Source organism: Seriola aureovittata, chromosome 22, assembly GCF_021018895.1.
Source record: "Seriola aureovittata isolate HTS-2021-v1 ecotype China chromosome 22, ASM2101889v1, whole genome shotgun sequence".
Classification (NCBI taxonomy): domain Eukaryota; kingdom Metazoa; phylum Chordata; class Actinopteri; order Carangiformes; family Carangidae; genus Seriola; species Seriola aureovittata.
Genome location: NC_079385.1, coordinates 15763330 through 15789711, shown reverse-complemented (window position 1 = coordinate 15789711; position 26382 = coordinate 15763330). Strand labels below are relative to the sequence as shown.

The window sequence follows — 26382 nt, the reverse complement described above, 5'->3', positions numbered from 1 at the left end:
GCACAGGAATAATAGGTTTTAAAAAAAGGTCATGATTCATGAGGTTTAATTTGCACTTACCTGTTTTATTTGAACTGAAGTAAGTGAACTCTGAATTGACCAAATAATTTCAGGCTGTGCTACATTTCGAGTGCCACCGTAGTGCAGACCTGTAATACTGCTCCTCCAACCGAAAAATTAGAAACAATCTGCAACCGTTTCCATTTTTAAAGCAAAAATACCAAAAAAGGAAGTGGTTCCAGTTTTTCAAATGTAACTGTTTCCTGGTTTTCTTACTCTTCTATGATAGTAAACTGAATGTCTTTAGGTTTTAGACTGCTGGTTGGACAAAACAAGCAATTTGAATATGTAAAGTTGAGCTGAGAATCTGTGAGATGCATTTTCCACTATTTGTGCATATTTAATTGACCAAAAGGGCTGATCAGTAATTAATTTAATCAGATTAAGTTCTAACTTATTAAGAGAAACTGAAATCCAACAAATGTCAAAATGTGTAAATTTAAAATAGCAATAAAGCAATGGAAAGTCACGTACAGGGAGAGAAAAAAAGCCTGAAAAGAATTAAATAGTATAAATGAATTTTTAAGGCCACAAGATTTAAGCACAAGATTGAAATATTATCATGTCATTAGGTTGCTTTAATGAACGTATTAACCAAAACATTTGCTTATTTACACATCAAGAAGACATGGAGACACATTAGCATTCATTTTGGAGTTGTGCTTCTGGGCCACCTGACAAATGTTTACTGCAGTATTCACTCCCATACTAGCTTTAGTCTGATCTGTGCCGACTCCTGAGAGAAATATATGCTGCTTCAGCTGCTAATTGCTACACTATTCAACAGGTAGTTGCTCACTTTTCAGTGTTTTGTGCTAGAGAGGTAGTAGACAACAGCTGCCTGCTGCATCTCAGATTGTTCATGAGAGTGAAGGGAATGAACCAAAACAGTAAATATGTGGTCCGTAAAAACAGATCAACGGGCTGAAAGATGCTAAAAACGCTCCATAAAGCTGAGGGGAACTGCTGATGAATGATAATTCTCAACACTATGAGTGATTCCTTTCACATTACACCTGCTCATTTTTATATGAAAAACTTGATCAGTGTAGCTTGAAGTTTTTGCAGCCACTAGAACTGTGTTAAAGTATGTCCTCCACAAATGTTGAGTTAAGACCAAGATTGAGCGTAGTTTCATCTCTATGCAAATGTGAAGCAGTTGATTTGCATGATGCATCTTCAAACTATGCAGATGACCTTTTACTTAGGACTTTGTCCCAGATACCGGGTGCTTAATAATGCACTGTAGGCATTCTGGCTTCCTAACGCATTTCCCTCCCAAAACTTCCTCCACACACCAAATTGACTGCTCGTTGAGTGGTCCCTGTACAACAGTGGAGAGCTTTAGACGGATTCATGTTGAAATCCTGTTGAGATCTGACCTGACAAGGGTCCCTGTTGGAGTTTGATTACCTCAGATGATCTACACTCGCTGCAGCTTCCAGTCCGCACTGCACAGCAAATGTTCCCATCCAGACGGTGCAGGCGTGCGCTGGCTGTTTGTGTGTTTGTCTGTGAACTCTGGTGCATCTCTTTTCTTGCAATGTATTGGTTTATCCATAAAAGGCATTCTGCTGGGGGATGTTAACTCAGAAACTGTTCTCCGCTTTGCTCAGTAAGCTGTGATCTGGAGTCGGGCTGCCAAATGCAATTGGGCGAAAAGGCCTTTGAAGTGTGCCGTGATTGGCTGTGTGTGGCCGCTATTTTGACAGTGCAGGTTGTGACGAGGAGGCAGTTGTTGAAGCAACAGTAACTCTGTAGGTCACACTGGGTTACGTTTCCATTAATCTCAGATGTAAACGTGTGTGTGTGTGTGTGTGTGTGTGTGTGTGTGTGTGTGAGTCAGTGAGAAAGAACGACTAAATCACTTTAAACCTGAGTGTGTGTGTGTGAAGAGAGAAGGACTTAAAGCATTACTTTTAGCTCTTGTGAGTGCAATGTGTGTGTTTGTGGTTGCTTTTGTGTGTGTGTGTGTGTGTGTGTGTGTGTGTGTGTGTATGTGTTTGTGTGAAAACAGGCAGCCAACGTTTCTCTGTGCAGCCCTCCTGCAGTTTCCCCTCTTTGAAATTAAATTTCAAGCAAATATTTTATCCATATTTCCCCTCTGAGCCTCACATTGTCACAGTTCATTAAAACATAATTGAAAAGGAATATTCAACAGCTCACTTTGCACATACACCACTTTACCCCATTACACTTGCTAAAGAAACATTTACAAAGAACATCATCTCAGTTCTGTTTGCTCTCAGAAAGCTACATGAGCCGCTTACACGGATGCCTTATCGTTTCCCATAATTCATCTCTGCGAGCACAAATAAACATAGCAGGGAATGTTGGATATGCAAAATGTGATTCAGCAGCAACATTTTTAATCTTTTTTCCATCAGCTTCTATTGCTGGCGTTGCCGAGTTCAGCAGACCGGAGCGCTCCTGGGCTCTGATTGGGTTAGTTCAATTAAATTGTCCCCAGCAAGGTGTAATGAGAGCTGTGCTGTATCAGTGACAATACGTAGGAGTAGGCCCGGTGGTGGCCATTATGGTTCAGCCATTAGCCAGCAACCCATTGATATCAATAAGCCCCCCGTTTGCCCGCAACTGTGTCGGAGGTGCCGTGACTCAGCCATCACTCAGCTCAAGCAGACGCCTGACATCAACGGTCAAGCTTCATTGAGATGGTAATGTACTATGCCATAAAGAAGGCCATGTGTTTTCAGGTATTGTGGAGGAATAAAAGTCTGCAGGTCTGTGGCAGTATTGTGTGTGTGTGAGATTTCCCCTCCTCCACCTTCCTCCCAACGATTAATTGTTTTCATATCAAAAGAGCGCACCATTTTAATTACGTAAGACTCACATCAGTGAAGGGTATTCCAGTTAATTACAACTTGGGTCTTGCTTTAATAGTTTGGGCCATCAATCCTATCAGTTATGATAACACTGGACTCGACTGAAAAGAGAAAGAAACGAGCGGTCGGATGATCAGACAGATTATAAACAAGCCTGATTATCTACGCCACTTTATTTGGCGGGAAAACCAAAAGTGAACATCATCAAAATGTTGTTAATCCTTCATTGTGAAGGAGAGCTGTATGTGCACACAGCTGCGGTACAGTAGGTACAAGTTGAAACTGGAGGTCTGTGTGATGGATCTTTACAACCGACAGTTTAGGTAAGAACTTCTACCGCCGTTGCCCAATGTCAGCTGGTTTTGTCTCCAGCCGCCCCCGCGACCATGAGAAGGATAAGCGGTATGTTAGCGGTTAATTAATGAATGAACGTCTCACTTCTCTTGTCCCTTTCTCTGCCGTAGCGATGTTGTCTCCTTCACAGATCTTACCAATGAACTTTTGTTGAGTACAGTCCCGTTATTACTGATACAAAACATTTGAACAAGTTGTAAGAAGGTAAAAGTTTTAGTCGCCGACCATCAAGTTTTGATATTGACTTGATCGTCAGCAGATTTAGTCAGCTGTAACAAATGAACGTTACCTCTGTGAGTTTGCGTTGTGAGGTAATGTACGCTTCACTTATCAGTGTCAATCGTATTTATAATTTGCAAAAGAATGTCTTAGTTTCATGTTATTCTAAAAAATATTAGCAATCTTAACTTTTCTCAGACTAGAATAAAAACAACCCTGCGAGGACACGAACAGCAAAACAAATTCATCATTTATCCAATTATTTTCATATGGAAATAAGTTTTGGATTTTGCTTGACAGTTAATTTTACTACCACCACATTTACAAGCCTGTAGTTTATTCGTATAAAACAATTGCAGTGTAAATCATCAATGTAATGTCCGCTGCCTTTCTACATAGGTCAGTAAACCTAACTGGCTCTAACACGGGATGTTACTGGATGTGGGTCCTGCCTGTAAAAATAAAAGCCCATTTAAGAAACAAAACATTGATCCTTGTTGGTCTCTTCCCTTCCAGCTCTTTACTGTGTCATCATCTCTTTGTCTGCTTTCTCTTCATGTCCCTTTTAAGTCTCAGTTTTATTCTCTCCCCTCTTGTCTCCTCAGCACTAATCATACCCTATTAAGTCTCCACAAGTTCAGCACAGGGATCCAAAATTTCCTCCAGTTCCAGCAATTAATACAAATACTGCGAGTGACTATGTGTAACTCAGGGTATTACAGTTGAAGGGGTTTCTTATTTTTAGTCTTGAAATGTGCTTTCTGTGTCTGGTGTCTTAGCCCAGATATAGAAAATGGGAGCACATGAAATTAATTACAGTATTGTGTGAGATTTGCTTCACCGGGTCTCTTAGCACTGTCTTTACTGTGGTAGAAGTAATGTTGTTGTCAAGGCAACCAAATTGTTAAGCACCGAGTTTGTCCGCTCGGCCTTTTTAACACTCTGTCCGCTGCCTGAGAGCCTCAGTGTGTCAATGCAGATGAATTTCTTTGTGCCCTCAGACCGTGAAAGCGTTGCACCATTGCAGGCAAATGATATGTTTCCGAGGCGACAGTTTGACAGGAGACGGCAGGAGATGGATCCTCGTCACGTTAAGCGAGGCCAGTTTTTCCTCCTGACTGAGTTGCTGGCACGGTGACATCTGCATGTTGAGTCCGGATGCGCCTCTCCACCAGTCGACCAAGGTGAGGCTATTTCACACTCTCCTGGACTTCAAAGCCGACGTCTGGGAGCAGCTTCGATGTGCACGCTCGGTTTTTCAGTGTCTCCCCCGCCGTTGATTTCTCACTGGAAGGGCAAACCCGTGGCAGTCTGCATCTCCCTTTTGAAATCATCTTTATTGACTTTCTTATTCATCTTCAACCCCTTAACGCCCTCTTCTTTAGCTCCCTAGCCTCTGCTCCTCTTTTTAGTGCCCTGTCACACCAGAAATTCATTTATGTCCTCACAAAATCGCTGCTACCAGAAGCTTGGTGACATAGTGAGTGCTTGTGGGTCATGCATTGGCGACTGGTGGTGGTGACTTCTTTCTTATTGTGGCAGAATAGCTTCAAAGAGGAAAGCTCTGTTGCCATTGCTTCTCATTTGGCAGAGCACAGCTACTGTGATACTGTAGCTTTGGACTCTCCAGTTCCCTCCGTTCTCTCAAAGCGCTGTCATGATGGTTTGCAAATGGTCAACTGCCTGAATTTGGAAGTCAGAGCTCACCAAACTAAACTTTTTAACTCTATGTGAAAGCATTGCACAAACTTCCTTTGCCTCTGCTGGTGAAGTTTTGAGAAGTTGAAATTCTTCCAGTAATAAATGTTGCTCTGGTGCAGTACAGCTAATAAGCTATAATAGCTCCCTCTGTCAAGATCCGCGCTGTTAAGATGGTTGACAACCATTCAACAGCAGAAATTCCCATGTCAAAGTTCACCAGAGTTGAACTTGCATCGTTCTACTTCACTTCATTAAGTTTATTTCACTGCAAAGTTTTGGCATTTTAAAGGCTTAGCTTCGTTTCAACGCCTGGCGTGCACACTGTTCCTGTTTCTGAGTTTTTAAGCCCCTAAAATGCTGCTGGTCCCGCTTTAGTCGGAGGAGGTCGTGTTTTAGTCTGGACATTTGGAAACGATGACGCACTCGCTTCCTGATGGGGTCTTATCAACTGCATCAGCCTTGACCACCTGTGGTGAATGCAACACTGGTAACGAATTACAAGCGGCACTACTAGTACACGCAATGCCCAGTCATGTGATATGCGTTTTCAGGGGCGTTAGTAAGAACAGAGATCGTTTCTACTATGGAGCTAAAACAGTCGTTTGAATGAGGATCTCTTCATTTAAAAAATAAAATAATCTCCTCACATCTAAATCCCAGCCTACTGTGCCTCGTGCTGGGATGAGAAGGTACTAGTGTCAGACATGTGTGACTTTGACAGCTCTGTCTGTGTTATCAGTCATTTTAGACTCATCCCCACTGGCTTTATCAGGCAAACAAAACCCTTTCAGTATCTCTTTAAAACTGCTGTGGCTACATATGAATAAATAAACAGCTCCGTTTGAGGATTATTATGTTTCTTCAACAAATATAGAAACAAGGAGAAAGAGGAGAAGGGAGGGAAATGGCCTGAAAGTGGAGAATGTGAAAGAAGGTGGCGGAAAAATGAATGGACAAAAGAGAACAGCAGAGAGGAGAGAGAGAGGGGACAAGTTGAGTGAATGTCATTACACAGCCGCGTTCAAACAGGGACTGGTTTTGAAGTTTAATTCAATAATATGCAGTATTGGCCGGCCGCACGGCAGTAATTTTGAGGCTGCTGCAGAAGTTGAGCCAGTTAAAAGCTTGGGCAGGTGGCCCGGTGCGGCTTTAAGTGACAGGGAGCAGATCCAGGAACTGAGACAACAGTTAGTTAATGACATAAGGACCAGAGAGAATTCAGGCTGCCAAGGCACAAAAAAAAGTGACTGGTAACATCATAATGGTGAATTAGCAACATAACGTGTTAATTTCCCTGTGTCATTCTGTACTGATGTGTTGTAATTCTCATTTCCTGGTCTCGACACAGACAGAAAACATCCCTGCTCCTCCTTGGGGGCTACCTTTTTATAATGTATGAGTGACAGGTCAATCGGCTAATTTGCTAATTAGAGTTAAGAGAGGATGACTTTGGCAGAATCATTGGCCATAAAACTTCCAAGGGACTTCATGTGCTTTGCACTGTCAATAAGAGGAACACCTGCAGGTTGGTGTATGATGTACCTTTTTAGAAAATCGAGAAACAAAAGTGATTTGCTCTTGCATTAGAAAATGGCTGTGAGCCCCAGGTTGCCTCTAAAGTGTGACCCCATATAGAAAAGGTGTTTTGGAGCTCTCTATATTCAATTTAAAAAAGGAGTTTAAATGTGCAAAGGTTAGGTTGGAGGTGTCATGGCAGTTTTAGAGGCACAGGCGGCACTTAAACATAAGGATAATGTTGTTAAGGTGCAATGGGGACGTAGGACCTGGCATAGGGTAACCTTTATGGGATAAGTCGACATCAGAGAGAAAGGGAATAAATGGCCGTAGATGAGATTCAGAGGGAAGAATGGGCAGCTAGATGAGCCAAGAGAGTCTCTCAGCCAAAGCAGGGTCAGTGGGTGATTTGATAAACTGTAGAAAATCAGCTGGAGTGAAGTATAGAGTACGTGGGCAGGTGGGATTCATGTCAGGTGCAACCTTCAGTTTCCCTCTACATTCCCAGACTCTTGCCCCGTGTGCTCTTTGTGTTCAGGCGTAGCCTCTCTTCCAGGTTTTAAAACAAGCCTTTCTCAAGGGTGATATACCTGGAGACACTGCCGAGTGCTCAAATACTTAGCAAGAGCCAGTGGCTTTTAGGTAAAACTAAACTGCCAGTCAAGCCAGTGAGAGCAGCCAGATTTAGCTCTCCGCTTGGGCAGCAGCGGGACTCATGGACTTGGAAGCTGAAATGTAGTTTAGTTGCCGGGATAGAGAGTGGTTTTACCTGTCCAGTGGTTCAGTTGATGTATGACGGCGCAGCCTGGCATCTACTGTGGAGGCCACAGAGAGGTCACGACATCATTTAACATTGGTATCCAGCTTCTGCAGGAATCGTTGGCCAACCTTTGGCACATATCACAGTGTGTATTGATGAATACACTGCTGTGTTGATTGATGTTTCTGTTTTTTCAGGTATCCACCCTTGAGCACAGAAACTATATTGAACATTTACTAGAATTTATATGGTTTACTTTGGACCATTGAAGGTATGAGCTCCTGCTATAGCTTTGAAGTCCTGCAAACCTACTCTCCAGGAGAGACACAAAAAATCAAAAAGTTGATCAGCAACAGCCATGATCGTTACTTTTTGATGATTTTAAAGGTCCCATATTGTATAAAGTGAGATTTCCGTGTCTTTTTTGATTATAAAACAGTTGTAGGTTCTATATTAATACTGTGAAAGCATCAAAGCGCTCAGTCCACAGTCCATATCCAGAAACTGTGCATTTAAACAAGCCTTCAGGATTTTCCGTAACTTTGTGATGTCATGACCCAAGCCCAGACCCACCCGGACTCACCGTCCACCGGCCTGCTGTTACTAGAGCTCCAGAGAGAGGCCTGACAGAGGAGATGTAAAACTACAAAACCTATAAAACCACAAACACATCTTCTTATGGATCAGCACTTCAAATAAAACACGGAAAAGTGTAAAATATGGGACCTTTAAGGAAATTTTCAAAATAAGTGATGTGTGCTATTTTTACAAAAGCAAATACCATATTTTTTAAGAAACAAAATCCTGACATAGTATAGGATTTAGACGCTGTCACTGTATCCATGCATACCTGGTATTAAAATGTGATCTGCATCTGAAGGTCTCCCCAGAGCAGACTAACACTCAAGTGCCAGGTATCATCATCACTCACATAGTACATTGTTTCTCCTGCAACACGCAGACTCCTGCTTTGTTCTTTCACTCATAAATGGTACAGTGGGTGGATCATCAGTTGTAATCCAGTTCTGTGCTTACATGCAAATCACAGCTGGTGTTCGCCCAATAGCGTAAATGCATGCAAATTAGTTTGCACAGTGGAGGTAGAGCGCTTTGTGTAATCACGTGCTTTGATGAAAAAAAACAAAAAAAAAACGGGTTCAAATAAAGTTCGGCCAGTTTTTTGGTTGCGCTATGCCAGAAAAACACCAAATGCAGATGTGAGGACATCCAAAAACCCACATTAAGCTTAATGACATTGATTGACTCCCTTTGTTGTCCTATTTAGTCACATACCATATTCACCTCAACATTACATACAGTAATTAGAACAAAAATAACATCAGTTCGTGTTCAATAGCAGGGCAGTGTGATTAAATTGATCCCTATCCAGGAAGCAAATCTAGATACAGATCACATTTTGATAGGTATAAATGGAACCATGTGTGATTGAATATGTGGCAGGTTCAGTAATGTGAGGTACCAGTCTGCTCTATCAGGCCGTGCGCCATCAATCCACAGCTTAACGTGTCCACTGGAAGGCACCACGGCGGCGGCGGCACATGAAGGACATATTCCATTTCCTGCTCCAGCAGCACTATCAGTGTCCCATTCCCAGGTTAAAATGGACCAGGCCTCCCGCCTCCACAAGACAGATGCTGCACATCAGAAACACTCGCACATGCTCTCACACACGCGCAGGCAGCTGGTGGGCTGAGTGAATTTCCATGGCAATGGGTGAACTGGGGATGGTCAGCATAAAGCAACAGAAGGAAGGTGTGCTACGTAATCACCTGTGGGATTTGGGGAGCCGGAGAGACACTGTGTGGGTGTGTGTTTCAGGCTGGTGCCCTTTCATTTCAGGAAATGAGAGCAATGTCTTATAAAGGCAAATAGTGCACATCTTTTTGTTTTTCTGTGCAAAAATTTCATGATGGAGGCACAACTAGAAACCAGCGCTGTTGTCCAAGGATTTTGTGAACAGGCGTATACATTTGCTTTCAACTTTGATTACTGGGGGCGATTTCAATATATCCAATTTGCTTTGAGTTTTCCTCTAAAGCAGGAAATACTACAACTCAACAAAATACAACAAATTATGTTGTTTGTCCTCTAGAACAACACTTTACACCTCTATCATAATTTGTCAGTGCCTTCCAAAACAAATCCCTGTTGGACAAATAACTCAGTTTTATGATCCGACAAGACCGTGGTTAAGGTTTACTTATGTTAAGGCTCAAATACATCTTGGTTAGGTTTTTGCAAAAGATCCTTGTTTGGGTTGAAATTACTACTTTGTTAAGGTTAGGGAACAGTCACAGTCATGGTTAAAAATACTTTAATGTTGCCTAAGCTGGAAACAGTAAATGAAGTCAAGTGTTTTGTTGTTGGTATCCATCCACCTTTTGGCTCTAAAATAACAGCCATAAATCATTTGGCTGATACAGGGTTTTCATAGTTTAATGTCATTTTTGAGCTGAAGCTTAAACCTTAAAATACCTTTTAAAAGAGGTTTCCCTATTTTAGCACATTTACTACAAATCTTATATACTTTATCTCCCAGTAAACTTTATTCATATTTTGATGTACCATTCTAGGCATCCATTAACTTCCATTCGTTTCTGTACAATATAAAAAGTGATTCACAGACTTGACATTTGCTTGAAAGCTGTGTGCTCCTGGAAATCAATGGCTGACCAGAGAAGTTATTAAGAACCAAAAAAAAATCCCTTGTAACTGTCACTACCAAAACATAACCCCAGTTATTTCTCCTCACCTAAACCTCCTTGTTAGCTAACATCTTTCTGTGATGATGAGCAGAAGAAAAGTCATCACATTTTATTGTCACATGGACCAAATTGTCGTGTTGGAACAAACCATTTGGCCGTTGAAACATTTCATTTTCATTTCTGTGTGTGTGTGTGTGTTCATGCAACTCCATCTGAGAACCAGGTGGCGTTAATGGATTCCAGCACTTTCACCACAGACTTGGCATCATGTATGTTCATTGAAGACTAATCAACAGAGCGCAGTGTGTGTCTGGTGAAACTGGCAAGGTTTTAAGCTCACCCTGAACTTTTAATTAGTCTGATTATCCAAACAGCTGTCTGCAGGCGCTCCCTCTGACTTAAATGCACACGCACACGCAGCGTGATAATGCTACATATGAGGCTGCTGTCGGGTGCCCTCGGAGCGGGGTGTGATAAATATTTGTCAGCGAGGCTCCGGTGACAGCGCTCCGAGCTCTGACTGACTGTCAGCGCATCCTCCACGCTGGATCTTTCTTGATAGAGTCGAAAAGTTTTCAAGCCTCTGCAGGAGACTTTGACTTGGCTGTCACAATCCCGCTGAAGCTTTTGTTTCATATTTTGAATGTGTTACTGTACATGTGCATGTTCTGCATTTATGTCCATCATGATGACGTTGTGGGCTTGTTGTCACTCGGCTTTGTTTTGTCTTTTATTGATAACTCTGTCGCTGCAGCAAATTGTCCCAAGTTGTCACAAACTACAACTTTAAATTCAGTTTCTTAGTCAGGGATTTACTACAGGTGATCATTTGATTCTATGAACGTTTATTTATTGAATAATAATGTTAGAGAGTCTATCCTCTTTCTTCTGCAAGTTGAGAACAGCAGAATTACATATTAAATATAAATGTATGATTTATTTTGCTTAATATGCAAACCTCAGAATGAAATGAAAACGATATAGAAAATTCTGTGAAAACACATTTATGTTGGTTTCGGTCTCCTCATTGCTCCACACTGATCTGATGTTTTCTGCTTTTATTCTCCTTGGATGTTTAAGTCACATGCTTCAGTTATGTCATGATTTATTGCAAAGTCTATTTCCAATACATTTTTGCAGCACTTATACAGGCATAGGTCATTTTCCACCTGAGCCAAGTGCAGGAACATTTTATTTGCAACGATTCAATTTCTTTTTCAAATTTTCGTGTTTCATGTTTCCGCTCAGAGTGTTTTATGAGCAAATTAAAAACGGACATAAAAACGGGCAGAAACTCACAGAGTGGTATGACATGCAACAAAGGTCCTCTGGCTGGTACACTCAATTCCAAGTCGACACGGGAGTTTGTGTGGGAGTTCATGTGGGAGTGATGTTCCTTTGGTGGCATGCTTCAAGATAGAGGCTCCAACATTTTTGGAGGTTTACCTTTTAAAGAGATCATTGTGACTTCAGTTTCAGACCAAACAAGTTAGTAAAATGAAGGTGTCCACCCTGAAGTTGGCGGGTAGAAATTCTGGGTCATCTAGGCATCTGGGTGGATTGATTAGTGTCCCCATAAACTTTTCGATTTTTATTTTCTTTGAGAAGTAAAAATCCAAGTCAGTGAACCAGTGAATACCTTGTTCTCTTGACCTCTTTCTCCATGTCACTGTGCTTCTGTGGCCTCTGGTCTAGTGACACTGGAAGATACACAGCTAGAGAATCGGGATTTCATGAAAATATTCCATCCAAGAATCATGACACTTAATTTCTAGTTGCAGAAAATAGTTATTTACTCTGTTGAATTTATATTAAACTCTAAATTGATCCTGTGAACAAATCGCTGCACTGTGCAAATTATAGTTTTTAACTGCAAACCAAAACTCGATATACCATGAATAATTCATCACACATGCAAGCGTGATTTACCTTGATGAAAACAAAATGAATTGGGAGAACACAGGCCATGTGTTCAGAGCTACCATCTCTTTAAGGCTGAGTGCCGCTCCTGAGAGCTTCACCTGAGTTCACGTGCCGCGGCGGCAGTCAGCGCTCCTCTGCGAGCTCCGGGTAGGAGGCAGTTAGCCGTTATAGCGCCTCTTTTCCCGCAGGACCCAGCTGCTCTCTTGTTTTTCCGACTCTCCACAGGCTGTTCTTTCTCCTCCCCGCTTCCCGGGGGATTTCCACGGCACCTGCTCAGCTTAAATGGTGGATCCTTTTCTTCGACAGAACAACAACAATTTTCATTCACCCATCTGTTTAGGAAACAGTTGTCATACCTGCTTGGGGCTCTGAATGTGCTAGAAAATGCTTCCTAAAATGCAAGTATGCATCCTTTCATCTTGTGTCACGCTAAGATTTTCTTTCTCATATATGTGCAGCAACGTTTCTGTTACCTTTCCCCAAGGTCGAAGTAGAAATAATAACTGAGTAATGGGAATAAATGCACGCACCTCTATCCTCTCCTCTCCACTCTCCCTCTGTCATCCACCTTCCCCTGTCAGCAGCATCACATATCAGTGGCGTCATGATAGCAGCAGGAAGAGCTGATGAGGAACAACCTCGAGAGAGAGAGCGAGCATCGCATTTGTTTAAATGACTTCCTTCAGCCTCGTACACCTCGCTGACTCCAGACCAGTGGAGCAGTTGCTAGAATCTGACCCTCATTGCGTGTGGACACACACACACGCACGCACATGAAATCTATTTTTGGATACATGGCTGAATATTGGGCCATATCGAGGAGAGGTGCAGACACCAGTGTGTGTGTGTCTGTGTTGTAACTGCTGTTCACTGCCACTGAAAGGATTCGTATTCTTACTTATTGTTTTAGCTCAGCTCCTCCTGATGTTCGTTGGCTGAAAACGTGAGTTAATTAGCGGAAAATGAACAATCATTTCATAATTGACCTATTGTTTATGTCTGTGATTCGCAAACTGGTAAAGCAAAGCAAATGCAGGAGAAAAATCATGGAGAGGTGGAAAAAAGTTTAGTCTTTTGGGAACAATAACTAAAATAACGGCTGCTCTCTAGCTAGCAAAGATTTAAAGATTCAGGTTAGCGGGACGAGGGACAGATTTTTGAGAAGGACGAGAAGAAACCGTGATGGAATATGGAGAAGCCTATCCTTAAGTTCCAGAGCCTTTTATCTTCCATCCATCCATCCATCCATTTATTCCGCTTATCTGGGGTTGTGTCGCGGGGGCAGCAGGCTAAACTCTGTAGTCCACGCCCCTCTCTCCATCAGCTCCTCCTGGGGGGATCCTGAGGCGTTTCTTCCAGTGAGTTCAGTGTCTCCCCCGGGGTCTCCTCTTAGTTTGACGTGCCTGGAGAACCTCCAAAGGGAGGCGCCCCAGAGGCGTCCTAATCAGATGCCTGAACCACCTCAACTGGTTCCTTTCGACATGAAGGAGCAGCGACTCTCCTCTGAGCTGAGCTGAGCCCAGCCACCCTGCGGAGGAAACGCATTTCAGCCGCTCGTATCCGCGATCTCTTTCTTTCGGTCACTCCCCAGAGCTCAGGACCACAGGTGCCTTCCAGCTCAGCTCCCTTCACCATAATGGTCCGGTATAACGTCCGCATTGTTGCTGACGCCGCAACCGATCCGTCTGAAGCCAACACACCCCCACCATCTGCGAAAAGCAAAAAAAAAAAAAAAAATGCAATTATGAGACACACTCCTCTGAATATCACGAACCGGATCGGAGACAAGGGACAACCTTGGCACAGTCCAACACTCACTGACAACGCGTTTGACTTCGTGCCGAGAATACGGACACAGCTATTCCTCATCTTCTAGCTTTGATGTCTGAAAACTCTGGGCAAACGCTTTGTTCTTGATTATGTTATTTCTGGCCCGTTGTTTCCAATTTAGCCCCGTATTTTGATGAAAATGTAATTGATCTACCTGTTGGCGATAGTTCCAGTTTATAGAGAAGGAAATCTGGCTGCTTTCCTTTTGTTTTATATCGTTATAAACTGAAAATATATTTGGGGTTTTGAACTGTCGCGGTCGCGCAAAACAAGACATCGCCTGCGGCTCTTGGAAATTGTGAGGACATCTCAAAGGACACATTTACACATACATGTCAAAAGTCTTCACGTGCTCTCATAGTTCTCTGACATTACGCTCATTCTTGTTCGGCTCCATTAATATGCAGCAGCCATTAAGGTCAAGCTGTGCTTGTGGGCTTTCCCATGTAAATACAGGCACATACATATGGAAAAGATGTGATTATTAAAGGAAGAGGAGCGGGGATAAAGGGAATGATTGCATGACCAGACAACACTGATGTTTGAGTAAACACACAGCAACCTAATTAGTAGGAAAGGTGTTCTGTGGCAGTCAGACACAATGTTTAGTTTCATCATGTGGTAGTTAATAGTAGAGGAAGGGCAGAGCCAGGCCATGTGGATGCTACAAGCCTGAGGGGGTGTGTATATATGTGTGTGTGTGTGTGTGTGTGTGTGTGTGTGTGTGTGTGAGTGTGAGAGAGAGAGATGTGGCAGGGGATGGCTTTTAATCTGAAAGAGGCATGTGAAGCAGGTGCAGTGCCCCGTGCTGCAGACGGGGGGCGTTGTAGGACATGAGAATCTGGAGGGATCCGAGAGGAGAAGGGATCTCAGTGCGATAGGTCCCCACCGCCGGAGCCGCGCTTCGACGGTCGCTCTCCCTCACTCACTCGCAGCAGCACACACTCTCTCTTACACTTCTTCCCTTATCCTCCTCTTTTCCCGCTCTCTCTCTCTATCTGTCTCTCTCTCTCTCTCAGTCACACACACACACACATACACACACACACACTCTTCGCCTCGGTGCCACTCATTTTGCCGCGCTCTCCTGTTTCATCTCTCCCACCGTGGAGTGCACAGAGAGGTGATTGGACTCCCGGTGCTGCCTGGCAGCGGCTGCATTGGGGCAAACAGAGACAGAGTTGGGGACCTGAGTGACAGGACAGTACTGTGTGTGTGTGTGTGTGTGTGTGTGTGTGTGTGTGTGTGTGTGTGTGGTGGAGGTGGAGGTGGTGGTGGTGGGGGGGGTTCCAGTGGGGAAAAGATCCGGCGCAAGATTTCGTCCAGCGGAGATTATTTGCATCACAAAACCTGTGGAAAGAGGACTGACTCTACACTGGATGAACAACCAGTGTCCGCGCAAGAGGTGCCATTTAGTGTGTTACTATGTGCGTGTGTGTGTGTGTGTGTGTGTGAGCCCGCTCACCTTTTCAGTATGCAGATTCATTGGCTTGGCTTCTTTTCTCATGCAAATGTAAATTGGCTGGTCGCGCTGCTCCACGTCTCTCAGACAGACACACAGATGGTCTCAGCGCCGTCTCACTGAATTCAGGTTTGCATGATTATAACGCAGCCGTCCGTGAGTGAGTTCAGCTCCGGCGGATTAGTGCATGTCGGCGTGTGTTCGTGTGTTTGTGTGTGAGAGTGTATACCCCCCCCTTTCCCGAAATATGACAGAAAACTTCCGAACTATGTGAAACATGAATTAATGTGCCGCTCATTAATGTGACCCACCTTCTTGTCTGAGCGCTTTTCACAGTCTATTGCATGTGTGTGTGTGTGTGTGTGTGTGTGTGTGTGTGTGTGTGTGTGTGTGTGTGTGTGTGTGTGTGTGTGTGTGTGTTGGCTGCATCATCATGTATGTTGTTTGCTCTCAAACATATATGCCTGGATGTCACTGCCTCCGGATCACAGAGAGGTGGTGGTGTGTGGTGGTGGTGATGGGGGAGCTAAATGCTATGTGGCGCCGCGCCAAGTTGCCGCTTCAAAGAGGATGTTGAAGGTTAGACGAATGTCTTTCCAGCCTGTGCACCCCCCCCCCCCCCCCCGTCTGCCTCTTTACCTCCACGCAGAGGAGTAACAAGAATGAGAAGTGCGTCGGTTCAAGCGGCATCATGAGGAATCCCTTAAGTAACGTCAAGTCGAGCTGCCCTCCCCCCCTCCTCCCCCTCTCTGTCCTCCCCCCCTCCGTCCTGTCCTGCCTCCATTTGAAATGTGATTATATTAGTGTGTGGCAGAGTAGATAGATGGAGTATTTGTTGGGGGTGGGGGGGCGTGGAGCTGATGCTTATTTTAGCTTTGCTCTCCCCTCTACTCCCTCATGGGATTTGCCCTTGCCTTCCATCTCTCTCATCCCTTACCTCCATTTCTCTGTCGCTTCCTCCATCACTTCTTTTTCTTTCTTTTTTTTTTTTTTTTTTTACATATCTTCTTTCTTGCTGAGCCAGCAAGATGTACTGGTTGAAAGTGGAAATCCATTCATGCAACTGGGACTGCTGGAGAGACGAGAGAGGACAGAAGGGGAGGGAGGGAGGGAGGGAGGGAGTGCTCAGGTGAGGATGATGGGAGGGGGGATGGAGGTAAAAAACAGCCCCCGGGGGAGTCCGCCGGTGATTTATGTGTAGACATTTCTCCACACGTGTTTGGCCACCGCTCCAATTAACACCTCCACCAATCCGTGGCTGCTCCTGACAGATGCTGAAGCTGAGACAGAGGGCAGAGTGTGTTCATTAGTGTGGGCTGTGTTTGTTTGTTGGGATTTAGCAAATTCAAATTGTTTTGCCGTGTTTTTCAGTGATTTTTGGGTCGTTTGTTTGGAGCCTCCACTGCTCGCTCTTGGAAATTTGGAAGTTGCATAGAAAAACAGTCGGAGGCGAGCAATGTTTTTCTGGGTAATTCATAAACACATTCAGCTGTCCCCATTTCTGATCGAGGCCTGATTGGGTTCTTTTTCCTCGAACCGTTCCTTTACCTCCGCAGTCTACAGCCCCGTCACGTCATGAGTGATTTGATTTGGTGGAAGAGGTCTGGTTCTGATTACTGTCCCTTGTGTTCCTCCAGGGGGCGTGATAGACAAGGACCTGCGCCACTACCTCAACCTGCGCTTCCAGAAAGGCTCGGTGGACCACGAGCTGCAGCAGATCATCCGGGACAACCTCTACCTCCGCACCGTCCCCTGTGAGTTACCTTCCTCCCTTTACACCCTTGTTACCTCACCTCACCTCCTTGAGTGAGGCACTTGTGCTGTTTCTTCTATCTCACCGAGGCTGGATGACCAATAAAGCAAAGTAGGCTACTGCAAAAGGACCTCCAGGGCCCCCCGAAGCTCCAGGTTCACTGTGTGGCAATGTGTTTGTATTAGTTTGTTGCATTACAAAAAGGTTCAAAGGGTGATTTCAGACATTTACGTCACACCAATAATATTGTGGGACATGAAAGTAACAGATTAAAGAAGCCCACATATCACCATGCAAGCACGGTCCCAGCTATGAGTCAAGCTCCAAAAATACTGGATCCTGCATTTCCCATAATGCAACTCAGTGGTGTTTTTCATTACATAAACCCTGCCGCTTATACTCCCCCATCTTTCAAACCCCCCACACCTCCAGTTTATGATACAGACTTTGTGATATTCATTTTAACATTAACCCTGATGACGTCACTATGACGTCATCAGGGTTATAGAGAGAGAGAGAGAGAGCTGTTTTCAGAAGCTGACATTTACTCCTCATGACGAGTGAACTGATCTTTATGTAAAAACAATGGAGCGCCCCTTTAAGAAAATCCTCTTAATCATCATCCTCCATCTCGTCATGCTGTTTTCAGTTTCAGGACCTTTTTATTTTCTCAGTGGATGTGCTCACATGGTGCATATCTATAAACACAGTAAATCATACGGCAATTCATTTCACCTTGGACCACTCATTGACTTGTTCGGCCTGTTAGAAATCCCCCGAGACGCTCGGAATCATGCAAAGCCACATTTCCACAGCAACTGTGCAAATCTGCTAATGACCACAGTTTGATGTGATCCAAAGCTCCGCAGCGAGCGTCTACGTGGACCTAGAGTTGAAATTGATTCGTCATCCTCTGTTTCCAAGGTCAAAGATGAACTGTCAACCAGATTGTTTTTTTTAAATTTCATTAGTACAAGCCTATTGACACAGAGCAAACCTGGGGCCAGGTAGGATGGAGGAGGAGCTGAGGGGTATGTGAGGGGAGCATAGAGAAGCATAGAAAGTAGGAGGAATGGGGGGGGGGGGGGTACATACAGTCTATATGGACTGTATGTATTGGATATGTTCAGTTTCCCATCTGAGAACTGTGTGTGATTAGATACTTGCTTTCCCTCTTGGCTTCAGTCCCAAATCCCCCAACGGTCTGTCTGTGGCTGTAATTGATTAGCTGCTGGAGTGTTGGTTTGGGTGGAATCGGACTTGTCTGGAACTTGAACTCTTTAAAATGAAGTGTTGACTGCAGCTCTCAGTCTCTAATTAGCTGCATTAACTGCTCCACAAGAGTACACAACTTAGCAAGTGTTATGTAGACAATCAAAGATACAGCCTTTGGAGAGCGCTAAGCTGTTGATACTTGGTGTTTTTTAGTTCAGGAGATCATTTCAAACTCAACGCTTGTCTTGGTGTTCTGTGGTGTGTGTGTGGTTGTGTGTGTGTGTGTGTGTGTGTGTGTGTGTGTGTGTGTGTATGGCCTTTATCAGTCTTATTAAGCCCACAGTGCTTAAATGGGCTTAGACTTACTGATGTTTAATCCATATTCTTCTGAGTCCTGTTTGCCATTTGTTTGCTGAATATATGCTCATCGCCATCAGTCAATAGGTTGTGATATTAAAAGGTGTCTCTTTGTGTGTGTACAAGCTGTTATCTGTCTATAGCGCGTGTTAGCCTAGCCATGCCTTTAGGCCCAGCTGTCTGGTGGCTAACTCTCCCCTGAATCCTTAATGGAGATCCATTCTTCAAGGCCAGGAGCAGGCTGATTTCACTGGAGCCACTTTTCCGTCTCTTCCTCTCTGAAAAGACAACAGGAGAGACAAAAAAAAGAAGAAGAAGAAGAAAAAAAAGAGCTATTTGTTTGCAACAGAAGCGTAATTTTCTCTGATAACCGCTCACAGAGCCGGCGCCGCTGAGGCATCGGAGATAGAGAAAGAGGTGAACAGTAAGGAGTGAGAACAAATGGGAGAACAAATAGAGGGAGAAAAACACAAAAGGAAATGGTTGTGCGGGGGGGAGGGGGCTTGATGATAGGACACGGACTATGATAACCACATAAGTAAATGGACTGCAGATAAACTGTTGCAGAGAGAGAAAGGGAGGTAAGGGAAGGTTAACTGGTGCATTAATGAAGCTTCAACAATGGGCCTCAGTGCTGCCGAGAGGGAGAGGCTTAGTCATGACTGAGCTGGATTTTTATATCTGGATGGTGGATGGATATTCTACATGTGGTTTACCCCTTGAACTTTAATGCATGGTGCCCGTGTTGGTTTGTATGATATAAGTGTGCTGGCATTTTGACCATGACTCTCTTGGAAAACGAAATCTAGATCACGAGAGACCATCCCGCTCAACTGAAAGGTCAAATGACAAAATATGAGAAGCGACGTACAGCAACCTTTCATACGATGACAACTGATGGCTTGATGGAAGGTTTGGTATCACGCTGATTAGTTACTATGATACCTCAGTGCACTGACGGATGGGTCGGGACGCTGACAAACAAATAAACTGACAAATAGACTAGAGAGGTTTTGTCTTTCTAGAGTACCTGAACCTTTCTAGGAACCATTTTAGGAACTCTGGGTTTTGACCGGAGGAACAAGCTGACAGTACATGTAGTTTCTGGGCGCCAGAAAGCCCCCTGCTCTGGAGTTAGTTCTTTCCAATGGCCCAGGAGCTGTCATAGCGGAGATTGCTGTACTGGATATTTCTCAGTGGCCACACAAATGTTGAGGTGGCTACAACTTACGTAGCACTTTCTTGTTTAATGTGTTTTTCATGTCAATTTTGTGACTGTCATGACAGTTTAAATAAGGTTTGTTCTGGGATTTTCAGTCTTCCTTCTTGTGTGAAAATCATGGCTAACAACCCACAGTTTTTTATTATGTTGTCCGACTGATTTGCCCATTACCGTCACGATCAAAACATCTTATCTGGATGAGGAAAACCCCATCTTAATGCAAGGTGTAGATACATGTAGAAGGCGTTGTGATGGGATCGAATTGGCTAGACCACTTCTGGAGGTGGTCGTGGTTTTGCATAGTGATCGGATCTCAGCCAGATGTTGGTGTAATCGCAATCTGTGCAGTATTATCAAAAAATCCTCCCAGAAACTTAAAAAGTCACCTAACTCAGATCAGTGGGTATCAGGAAAATGTATCTAGATCCAGGTCACTTGTTAATACCAGGTGTAAACTGGGCCTTTGGTTTAAAGGCACCAGACCAGGGTAGGAGAAGAAGAAGGAAGACTCTTGTCTACAGTTGAGAAACTGAGAGCTACATTGGAGCCTGATCTATGATAAGTGATAAATCTACGAGACTAAGGGGCGAGAGAGAAAAGAGAATTATAAGTGAAAGATCTGAAGTAGTTCATCACTGCAATTTAAACATAACCCTTGAGTGGTAAAGAAAAGACATTTTTCTTGGGGATGGAGGCTGACGGGCAGACAGTGGGGAGAGTTACTGCCACTCATACCAATCGTGGAGCTTGGACGGAGTCGGCCAGGGCAGCTAAGGCTGTGCCAGCTCTTAGACAAATTGCCTGGTTGAAATCCAAGGTCAGAGCGTTAATAGCCTGAGCCCATGTGAAATCAGGCCTATCGTCTGGTAATCCACATAGATTTGATGTGGGAGATGGAGAGCGGAGAGGGGTAAGTGTGTGTAGACTAGTCAGGATGGCTAAGTGGGCTACACTTGATCGAGAATGGCTGAATTATTTAAGGAAAATTGAACTGAAAAACATTGAAATTAAATATATGGCTTTTTAATTTATTTATTTTTTTATAATCTTACTTTCACACAGTTTCAAGACTCATTTATAGGCAGTGTGTGCACTTTCATTCAGAGACCCCAGAGCCAAGCAGAAAAATATTTAAAAACATTTTTAAATATTTGAACTCATTTCCGAGCATTTGACTTAGCGTGCATGTATTTAGTGTAAACTCAAACATTTAGAGTAAATAACTTGAAGGTTGGGTACATCAACTGAAAGATTAGGGGGAAAAAGTGCCTCTCATGTTTTCCTCCAAATACTAAATCAAATATAAATATGTGCAGCGCCTCTGTTGCGGGGAAATAATAAAAAAAATTTAAAAAAATCTGAAGGTCATCAGGATTATATGACTTATTTTCCAAAAGCCACTGAGTCTTTCATGTACTCATTACACTCTTTTCTTTCTTGTTGTTTCCTTGCTCGGCTGCTTTCCCTCTTCTCCCTTCCTTCAATCCTTCCTTCACACCGGCACACACACTTGTTCCTGTCGTTCTCAGCTGTGCCTTTTAGCTCTGTGGACTCAGTAAAGCACTTAGTGATGAGCGAGCGTGGTCTCTATCTTTGGCCGGCTCTGAATAATAGAGCTGACGATCATGAGGTCAACCTCAGGTGAAAAGGTGAAGAGATGCTCTGCCAGTGTCTCACAGCCTCTTTCTCTCCACCCTCCCTACATCTAAATGACAAGAACGTGTGCATAATGACTGTAGCTGTGTCTGAAACCAGTCCCAGTGCCTTTTTATTTGGTTGTAAAATGTAGAGACTACATAGTGTCCTAAAACATGCCTGGAAAATAACTAATCCATTGCATATTCTGTGCACTACTTTTTGTCAAAATCCAAAATGTTCATGATTCATATGTGTGTTGAATTTCAGTTTACTGCTCACCATAGTCTAAACCACATTCGACCCCTTAAAACAAAACGTCTGCTTGTGACCGTCACCAGTTACAGAATGAATGAAACTAAAAACAAATTTTGGTTTGAGTTTTGATATGCATATATCGATCTAATAGATCAAAGGAAAGTCCGAAAGATTGACAGAATGTTGTGTAGCAGAAATGCGTTTGTTCTTCCTGCTTTACAATCGTCTCTTGATGCCGCAGGTTTAACACTTTGTTCAATAGTTTATGTCAGTGGTTCCCTGCCTGAGGGTCGCGACTCACACAGTTATGTGGGAAAAGTGAGTGAGTCAACAATGGCGTGACTGTGGACGCAACCTATGACTGTGACTAATGGTATTGACTATAGCACATGAAAAAAAGTGGATTAAAATCTTCCATAATGGCATATGCACTGTAGTTTTTATTCACAAGGTCAAGATATTACATTTCTTAAAAAATTCTACTGCAAACCAGAAGGAGAAAGAAACAGACAAATCGACACATTTTTTATCACATTGATGCAAAAAGTGATTGTGTCCAAAGACGGTTCTCTGTTGGTGGAGCGTACGATCAGGGACAGGGATGTCATCTTTGTCATTTACAGATTGGAAATTTCTCTGAACACGATCCAGGGATAGTAGTGTTATGTAGAGTTAGCCAGCTAACTAGCGCCATTCGTCATTTTGAGAAAGGAGGTCACTGTTTCGTCTCTGATTACTCAAAAACCTCAACGCCAACCCTGGGATGGGGGCTGGTGCATGATCGATCGGCGATAATGGTGATAATTGGATCCAGGCTGGATCTTATCCTGAGCCCGTCTTTTCCTCGCTCATGGGACTGAGGGCAGACACAGATGTCGTGTTACTGCTGTTGGAAAAGTTGGTACTTGGTAAAATAGTTTGAATAGTGAATAGTGAATCACTCTCACTGCCAGAAGGGGGACGCGAAAGTTCTGCATTGCAAACTTAAAGGCTGTTTTACCAAAATTGCACCCACGTCACGTTCACTTCCTGAGGACAAAATATTTTTGTCTTCTCATGGCAGATATCGCCCCACCCTAATGGTTCCCATTAAACTTACACCATTACACTTGCGGGAATGCTGGCTCCACTGATAATAGCTCGGCCACCGCGTTAAGAAGGAAGAAGTGGTTTGATAACAGAAGAGGGACTCTTAAACAGTACATCCCCATGAACATCCACAAATGGACACTTAAGGGTTATGGAGGGTGTGATTGCATGTTCCCACATCTGTCTTTAAAGTGTGCAAGTGCGTATCTGTTTTACAGCTTTGTAAACTTGCAAGCCCTTGCATTTTTGCCTGTGTGCATTTGTGTGCTTTAGCCTTTACATGCATGCACAAACAACATATGCCTTAATAGCAGGAAGTAGTGGTGGAGACTGTGAGTTAATGGGGAGTTTGATGCCCATAGGGGCATTGAGTTTGTGTTAATGGCTTGGGCAACTGTGCGCGATACCGATGGTGTTTACTAATGAGAGAGAGAGACAGAAAGAGACTGCATGTCCATCTGTCTATCCACAGTTGTTGGTTTGATCGTCTTGGAGTTGTACAGCATAGCAGGAAATATATCTCTGTCTCTCTCTCACTTTCCATCCTGCTGCTCCGCTGCACTTTCCTTATCTTTACTTCCTCCTTTCATTATCACTTGTATCTTGCTGGAACCTATTTTCTCCTTCTTCCTATTTTTTTTTTATTCTGTGCATCAGTGTGTGAATTTTGTTACAGACAAGATGTCTGACTATGCAAATAAATTCATTTTCAATTTTCTGCACATCTTAAAGTCCAGAATGTACACCTCAAATCTGAACTCTGAAGGTGTCTGTAACTGACCCTTCTCTCCTTCCTTAGTTTGCCTGCCTGAGTTTTTGTTTAATAACCTGATGTCTGATGGATGACAGCAATAATCAGGATAATAAAAAAAGGATGAACAGCTCCCCAGGGCCCCTTCATTCATTATTTAGCATCTGTGAGAAACGTAGGGTTAGGGAAAGTCTGATTCTGGACAGAGGTGGGCCTCATTGTGGAGCTCTGTGCTGGGACCCAGCAGACTTGAGGTGATGGTGCATCGTCTGTTGTTTTTTGTGTTGTCGAAGAAACAGAAACACCTGCTGTTTGTTCTGCTGGTGTATTAATTTGTCTCTTTATATTTCTCTTCCTCACAAAGGTTAGGCAAACCAGACAAATACCTTTAGTCAGAAACTCACTTTCTGCCATCCTTCCATGCATCCTCTGTTCTCTTTCTCCTCTCACTTACTCATTGACTCGTTGGAGACAGGGTGGGGTTTCCATGGCAACTGTTTCCACTCCCCGTCTGCGTCAAAGGCTCGACTCCTCTTAAACTCTCAGCCCGCTTTCTTTTTTCTTCCCTCCTCTTCGAATTCCTCTCTGTCTACTACTTCCCACTTTCTGCGAACGGAAGACTCCAGGTCAGAGAAGTGTGGAAACGCAGAGCAGACGCCAAGAACACGGCCTGATGGAGATGGGATTTGAACCCATGGCAAACTAATCAAATCAATTTCAGCAGAAATAAAGCATCCATGTGATCCCTGACTTTTTCAGATACGTGTTACTTTGACAAGCAATATCCTGTCTGCCATCATTCAACCCAGCTTTGTGTGTGTGTGTGTGTGTGTGTGTGTATGGGGGAGGGTGTGAGGTGTTGACTGACAAGGCGGGACACAGATGTGTATGTGCCGGGTGGTGAGCGTGACACGATGCTCAATGCTTGGCGACAGATGCGGTCTACTGACGCGACGGGGAAGAGGTGTGGAATTTGCTCCCTAATTGGCCCTCATCACCAAAAGACAAATCCCCCCCCCCCCGGTCACACTCCGAACTGTCCTCTAACCTTGTCAATACAGTAATGGTGTCAAATAGACAAATCCATCAGGTGGTCTGCCTGCGGTCACCTCACCATGATGCTGTCGCGGGAGCTTCCTGTGTCGTCTTCGCTATAATGATCTGACGTGTTTTGGGGGACTGAGAGAGATGGAGGAGGAAATGTGAAACCTTGATCCTTCTCAAGAGAGTTCTGCCAGACTCTAACCTTTAGTAACGTAATATGTTATTTACAAACCTTCTTATTTAAAAGCATTTACGGCACCCGAACCCACACGGAGCCACTTTTCCACACTTTGAATGTGCCAAATCATTAATTTTGCAACGCATTTATCGTTTTGAATAAGAGCTAAGTCATTGACGGCACAGCAGCAGGGATCTTAATGGAGCTCGGCTCCACCATGCCTCCACTGCGCTCCCATGACATGTGACAGCCCGCTGGATTTTCCAGGAATACATCTGTGAGGTGCTAGTGATAGAAAATGACAGCTCCTTTAAGTTAGAAACTGGAGATAATCAAAACTGGTGGGGAAGAGAGTAAAAAATGGACCTCGGCTCGTTTAATTGTGTCCACGAGGAGTAGTCTAAGTATGTCTTATTCACACGGTGCTGTCACCACTGAGCCCTGGGCGCAGAGAGGCAAAAATCAGCTCGGTCAATCAGAGGTGGGACGTTTCTTTGGGACACAGTCTGTTAGTTTGCTGCATGTCCTACAAATCACATATTGAGCAGAGCGTAATAGATAAAAGGTAAAAGATTTTACAGTGAAAATGCAACCTGAAACCCTTAATCCTCACACCTTAGCTGCAATTTTTCACACTATCATCTCATATTTAGAAAGAATATGTCATCATAACAAATGTGCCATGGGACTTTACACAGTCAGTGCCTCTCTGGGACACTTGAACCTTCCCGTCTCTCCTGTAGGCCGACTGCTGTTATTGCCTCCATCCTTTCTTCCCACCAGCAGGTAGAGAAATCCCTTTCATTAGATGTTCCTACAGTGTAGTGTTTTTAATCCGAGCATTAAAAATCCAACAGTCCCCACTGTGCATTTCCACGCTGTCCTCCTGGCGCTATCTTGCCTCTCAATGCTCGGTATCCATTTGGCAGGACAGCGCAGAGAAGTGCACTCTATAAACCGCACTTTACCACCAAGCTGAGAGTGTGCCGGCCTTATCTCTGCAAAGCTAAATGGAACTGCAAACCTTGGGACATCATTTTAACCCCCGCCTTAAGTTTTACAAAACTGTTTTTGCCTCCTTGTTTTGAAACAATGACACAGCAGAGACTAGGATTTAGGGTGTTTATCAGGAACAGTTGTAGTGTGTGTACAGGATATGTGATGGTGCTGCTGGCTCTGAAAAATATGAAATGCAGAGAGGCTTTAGAGTGGAAGTGAGTTGTGTTTTTGCACTAAACAGGAAATACTTAAGTCTAAGCGAGTGTACTACAAAATGTGAAACAAATGAAGAAGAAACTTCTAAAATGGCTGCCACAGACGCTGTGCTTGTGAGGTTGTCTCGTTGTAGAGAACTATGTAGTGAGCTCATCGGTAAGATGGGAAAACATTTTCGGACACTACTGTTGTCATTTTCTCCGCACTGTTGTTCCTGTGTTTAAGCACGAGCGCAATGCATGATGGTATATATTGCTTGGATAGAGACCATC

General features: G+C 43.8%; 1 protein-coding gene across 8 annotated transcripts in view; it reads left to right on the top strand.

Annotated features, from left to right (window-relative positions):
* The window catches only part of magi2a (membrane associated guanylate kinase, WW and PDZ domain containing 2a), a 218581-nt gene that overhangs the window by 46952 nt on the left and 145247 nt on the right, over positions 1-26382 (top strand). For 7 of the 8 annotated variants that reach the window (XM_056367116.1, XM_056367115.1, XM_056367114.1 and 4 more), the window contains exon 2: positions 17031-17147. In XM_056367116.1, coding sequence (XP_056223091.1) covers positions 17031-17147 — 117 coding nt within the window. Of the gene's footprint in view, positions 1-15178; positions 15337-17030; positions 17148-26382 lie in introns of those variants that run through there. The other variant, XM_056367118.1, reaches the window with a different exon arrangement.